At 50.6% G+C, this 5,746-nt stretch overlaps 1 protein-coding gene across 1 annotated transcript; it reads right to left on the bottom strand.

Annotated features, from left to right (window-relative positions):
- Nucleotides 1-217: 217 nt before the first annotated feature.
- Nucleotides 218-754, bottom strand: LOC117834324 (uncharacterized). The gene has a single exon (XM_034713929.1). It carries the CDS (start codon nt 752-754, stop codon nt 218-220), a length of 537 nt encoding a protein of 178 aa, XP_034569820.1.
- Between the last annotated feature and the right edge of the window lie 4,992 nt (nt 755-5,746).

The following is a 5,746-nucleotide window of genomic DNA, read 5'->3' as shown; positions in this document are numbered from 1 at the left end:
GCTTTGACCTCAATCCACTTGGTGAATTTTGTCAACTGCCATGAAAATGTGAGTGTAGCCATCCGTAGCAGTTTTGAAGGGTCCGACTATACCTAGCGAAGGGCTAGGATGGTGGGATAGTGCGCAGGACCTAAGCAGGTAGATGTTGTTACTTGGAGAAAAATTGACACCCTTTTCATCTCTGGACGAGCTCCTTTGCATCGGCTACCGCTATTGGCTAGTAGAAACCAGAGCGGAAGGCTTTGCCGACTAAAGTGCCTGAGGCAGCGTGGTTGCCACATGTTCCTGAGTAGATCTCATGCAGGAGGTCGAGGCCCTCGCTGCACAGAATGCACTTCATCAGGATGCCTGTGGATGCAAATTTCCTGTAGAGCTCCTTACTGATGACGACGTAGTTTGCACTGCTCCGAGCTAATTTTTCATGCTCTATTTTGTACTCTGGCGCCATCTGGTCGATGATCAAGGCTATGAATAAGGCGCGCCAGTCTTCTTCTGCCTCAATCATCATGACGTCAGCGGTGGCTGGATCGGCCGTGGCCTGAGCGCCAGTGCCGTTGACCAGGTCCGGTTCTAGGACTTTGATGGAAGGTTTCCGGAGATCTTGTAGAAAGACGCCAGCTGGAACCTGCGCGCGTTTGGAGCCAAGCTTGGAGAGGACATTGGAGGTGACATTGGAGTCCCTAGGGACATGGTGGAACTCAAGACCATCGAAGTGGGCCTCAAGTTTGCGGATTTCTACGTAGTAAGTGTCCATGGACTCCTTTGTGCAATCCTAGTTCTTGTTGACTTGCTCGATGACAATCTTGGAGTCGCCATAAGCAAGAATGCGCTTGATTTCGAGGGAGACGGCGATATGGAGGTCGTGGATGAGGGCTTCGTACTTGGCGCCATTATTGGTGGCCTTGTAGTGGATCTGGAGCACGTACTTGAGCTGCTTGCCTTTGGGGGATATGAAGAGGACCCCCACGCCGGCTCCTTCAAGGTTAAGGGCGCCATCAAAGTACATAGTCTAGTGTTCTAGCCTCTCCAGACAGGTCGGCTTCTGGATTCCGCCCACTCAGCTACAAAATCAGCCACGATCTGCGACTTGATCACATGACGTGGGTAGAAATCAAGGTCAAACTCGCCGAGCTCCACGGACCACTTGACAACTCAGCTGTTAACATCCCTATTGTGGATGATTTCGCCGATGGGGTACGAGGACGCCACACGGATTTTGTGCGCTTGGAAGTAGTGGCGCAGCTTTCTTTATGAGATCAGAACTGCGTAGACCAATTTCTGAACTTGTGAGTAGCAGATCTTAGAATTGTTGAGGACCTCGCTGATGTAGTACATCGGTCGTTGCACCATGTGAGCATGGCCGGGCTCTTGGCGCTTGACAACTAGTACGGTGCTGACAACATGCGTCGTTGCATAGATGTAGAGGTATAGCATTTCTTGGTCGGCCGGAGCCATCATGACGGGAGAGGTGGTGAAGAAAGCTTTGAGCTCCTTGAGTGCCTTGCAAGCCTCGTCATCCCATTTGAACTTATTCGCCTTTTTGAGCAGCTTGAAGAAGGGCTGACCCTTTTCTTCGAGTTTGCTAATGAAGCAACTAAGGGCTGCCATCATGCCAGTAAGCTTCATGATGTCCTTCTTGTTAGATGGTTTTGCCATGTTTCTAATTGCATCCACTTTGACGGGGTTGGCCTTGATGCCGCACTGGCTGACCATGAAGCCCAGGAGCTTTCCAGACGGGACACCGAAGACACACTTGCCCGGATTGAGTTTTCAACGATAAGCCCGGAGGCTGTTGAAGATCTCTACGAGGTTGGCTATGAAGCTTTCCTCATCCTTGGTCTTCACAACTACATCGTCGACGTAGGCCTTGACGTTCCTGTGCAGCTGCATCGTGAGGCAACCCTGGATTGCCTTCTGGTAGGTGGCGCCAGTGTTTTTAAACCCGAAGGTCATAGTGTTGTAGCAGTAGATGCCAAAGGGCGTTATGAACGCTGTCTTATCTTGGTTGACAGGATCAAGGGTGATTTGGTGATAGCCCGAGTAGTAGTCAAGGAAGCAGGGCAGGATGCTCCCAGCCATAGAGTCTACGACCTGGTCGATGCGCGGAAGAGAGAAGGGTCCTTAGGGCAGTGCTTGTTGAGGTCAGTGTAATCGATACACATTCTCCATTCACCGGTTTTCTTTCTTACAAGAACTAGATTTGCTAACCAGTTAGGATGTTTACATTCACGGATGAATCTGGCAGCTAGGAGCTTATTTAATTTTACCCTAATGGCCTCCTTGCGATCTTGGGCGAAGCGGCGAAGCTTTTGCTTGATCGGCCGTGCAGTCTTGCTCAACTCCAAGGAGTGCTTAGCCAGCTCCCTAGGGACACTAGGCATATCAGATGGCTTCCATGTGAATATGTCCGAGTTTTCCCAGAGGAAACTGGTGAGCGCGAGTTCCTATTTCTCAGAGAGGTCGGCCCCTATGAGGGCCGTCTTGGTCGGGTCTTCTAGACCGAGGCAAATTTTCTTGACCTTGGGGTTGGGCTGCAGCACTGTGGGCATCGGCTCCGTCTCTAGGATCGTGAGTTGATCCTTGTCCATCTTCTGGGCCTCGGCTACCATGGTGGTGGTCTTGGCTGAGTACTCTAGCGCTTCTATGAGCTGAACTACCTCGGTGTCGCACTTGTATGATGTCTCGACATCGCCAGACGGAGAGGACTCTGTTTGGGGCTGTCATCTTGAGGATGAGGTAGGTATGATGCGGGATCGCCATAAACCTCGCCAGTATGGGTCTGCCAAGGATGGCATGGTACGAAGTCTTGAAGTTCGCCACCTCAAATGTGAGGTACTCCGTGCGGTAGTTAGTTTGCGTGCCAAGGTTGACCGGCAAAACAACTTGGCCAATCAGACAGGATCCTTTGCTGGGGATGATGCTGTAGAAAGGTTCTTTATAGGGCTGGAGACGCTCGAAGTTGAAGTCCATTCACTTCAAGGTCTCGGTGAAGACGATGTTGAGGCCGCTGCCACCGTCGATCAACACCTTGGGGAGTATGGCCCGGTATATGGTCGGGTAGACCACCAGCAGGTAGGACCCGGGATCTGGGATGTGGACCCAGTGATCTTGCCTAGAGAAGGTTATGGATTGCTCTGACCAACGCAGATATTGAACTGGTTGCACGGAGATAAAGTGCACCTCTCGTTGACGCAGCTTCTGCTTACGGTTGCTATAGAAAGCGCTGGAACCGCCCACGATGATGTTGACCTGCCGCTCCAGTCGCTGGAACTCCTCATTCTGGTCGGCAACGGGGCGCTGGGTGTTTGGGTGCTGCTAGTCGCGCACTCCTCTTGGTGCTGGTCATCACAGTCATCGCGATTGTCGTGGTCATCACAATCATCACAGCAGCGGTCGGGTCGTCGTTGTAGTGGTCGTCAGAGTGGCGATCGTCGCGGTCGTTGCCATTATCATAGCGGCAATAGTCACGCCTGTTGTCGACTTGACAGTAGTCATTGCGGCGGGGTTGCTTGTACTCCACCAGGGCGCCGAGCTCTTTCTTGAGGACTACGTAGTCCCGAAGATTATGACATGTGTCCTTGTGGAATGGGCATGGAGCGCTGAGGGTTTCGTCAAATTCTTCCCGGACGAAGGAGATCGGTCTGGCTAGGTCACCTTCAACAGCGAGGACCTCAGGGCCCTTTTTCGAAGTCAGGATTCCGGTCGCGCTTGGTGTTCATCATGGATCGGCTAATCGTAGTCATTGCTCTAGCGGTGCTTGATGCCCTGGAACTGTACTTTCGCCTCCTCCTCTATGTCTTCCTGTTTGTTGATAACTTCCATCATTTACCCGACCGTCTTAGGGGCAGCTTCATACAACTTGTAGAACATGGGGCAGTTCGTTAAGTTGGAGCAGAAATACCAGATGATGTCACGGTCTTCAATGCTAGCCAGCCAATTGCGGTTCTCGAAGAAGCAGTTGACATACTCTCGAATAGTTTCGCCCATCCTTTGGTGGATTTGGCCAAGTTTCTCCCTGTTTCTAGGTCGGCTATAGGTAGCCTAGTAATTCTGGGTGAGAGCTCTAGCGAGCTGACCCCAACTATCGATGCTATTCGCAGGCAGGTTATCCAGCGACAGGAGCAGAGCGAGACCCATCACCACCGGGAAGTAGGCTGCCATCTGGTCGTAAGTGCCGTTGGCGGCTTTCACCATGGTACTGTACGTCTTGAGCCAGATGGTGGGGTCGAAGCGACCATCGTACTTTTCATTGATGGTTAGCTTGAATGTGGCCGGCCAATCGATAGCCCTGAGGCGTGGGGTGAAGGTGGCAAAGCCATCGATCGTTGTATCGTTGTCATCGTCGAGGTAGTACTCGACGGGTGGAGCCCTGGGGCATTGTTGATTCCACCCTTGGCCTCCTTGTGGACGATAGTTGTTGTTGTTGTCGTTCATGTACAATACATCCTCCTGAGTATTGGGATAGTTATTCCCTGAGTGTCCAGTGTTACCACAAACCTCACACATCATGTGAGAATCCAAGGCTTGGACATCATTGGACACGGTAGCTTTTTCCTTGGTGTAGTCATCCAATCAATTCATAAAGAGGTCCATCTTGGCGGTAAGCATGTCCACTTCCTTGACGGTAAACATACCTTTCAGATGGGGCTGGAGTCGCTCATCGCTCCACCCTTGATTAGAGAGCATCTTCTTGATCAAATTTGTAGCAGCTTTAATAGTTAGCGAGAGAAGGCTCCTCCAGCAGCAGCATTAACATGGCCCCGGGATGTCGGGTCAACCCGTTGTAGAAATTCTGAAGAATGAGCCACTTATCCATCCTGTGGTGAGGACAGGCTAGGATGTACTCCTGAAGCCTTTCCCATGCCTTGGGAATTGACTCAGAGGCTACTTGCTAGAAACTCAAAATCCTTCCACGAAGGGCGGTGGTTTTGCCCATTAGAAAGAACTTCGCTAGAAACGCTGCAGAGCATTTATCCCATGTATTCACTCTGTGCGGCTTGCATAGAACCATTGCTTCGCTTTCCCAAGGAGAGAGAAGGGGAACAGTCAGAGATGAATAGCATCTTCACTCACCCCTCTGATGGTGAAAGCAAAGCTCTAGAAACTGTTGCAGATCGGCGCTTGCGTCCTCATTGGCTTTCACACAGAATGGGCTAGCCTGCACCATGGTAATGAGACCCACCTTGATCTCGAAAGCTCATGTTCCCCATCTCCACCTTAGGGCCTTTCAGCACCTGAGAGGTTGAGGGAGTGGAGTACTCATGAAGAATCTTTTGGGCCATCGCGTTTGATGTAGATGGTGCAAAGGAAGCTAGGTTGATTGCTGAGAGAGTAATGTGAGGAGGAACGACACGAGATCATACCCTTCTCACAAGTGACTCTGGATTCTCGGTGAAATTTGTCGGTAAGTCGAAACCAGTCATACACTACATGTCTTCACATCAAAGACAGAGAAGACAATCACTATCAACTATGAATATAAACATAAAAACTTTTAACCAGTGCCTTCCCCGGCAGCGGCGCCAGAAATGCTTGTTGGTATATTTAACGATCACGAATAAATCCGCAAGTGCACGGATATACTGTTGTAGCATTTCACCCAACAGTATTCCCAACGGTATCATATTTACCAAAGGAAGGCGGCTAGGTCAAAAGAGTTTACTATGCATATGAGTATATCATAAGATGGATAGAGACACTACTCAAGGCAGGGGTAAGATAATGATAGAAGGGTAGTATGACAAAT

Source organism: Setaria viridis, chromosome 8 (assembly GCF_005286985.2).
Source record: "Setaria viridis chromosome 8, Setaria_viridis_v4.0, whole genome shotgun sequence".
Classification (NCBI taxonomy): Eukaryota; Viridiplantae; Streptophyta; class Magnoliopsida; order Poales; family Poaceae; genus Setaria; species Setaria viridis.
Note: the sequence above shows the minus strand (reverse complement) of the source record. Positions and strands in the feature narration are given on the sequence as shown.

Excerpts from the sequence above, each read along its gene's own strand:
- LOC117834324 (XM_034713929.1), bottom strand. The coding sequence starts at position 754 with ATGGACACTTACTACGTAGAAATCCGCAAACTTGAGGCCCACTTCGAT.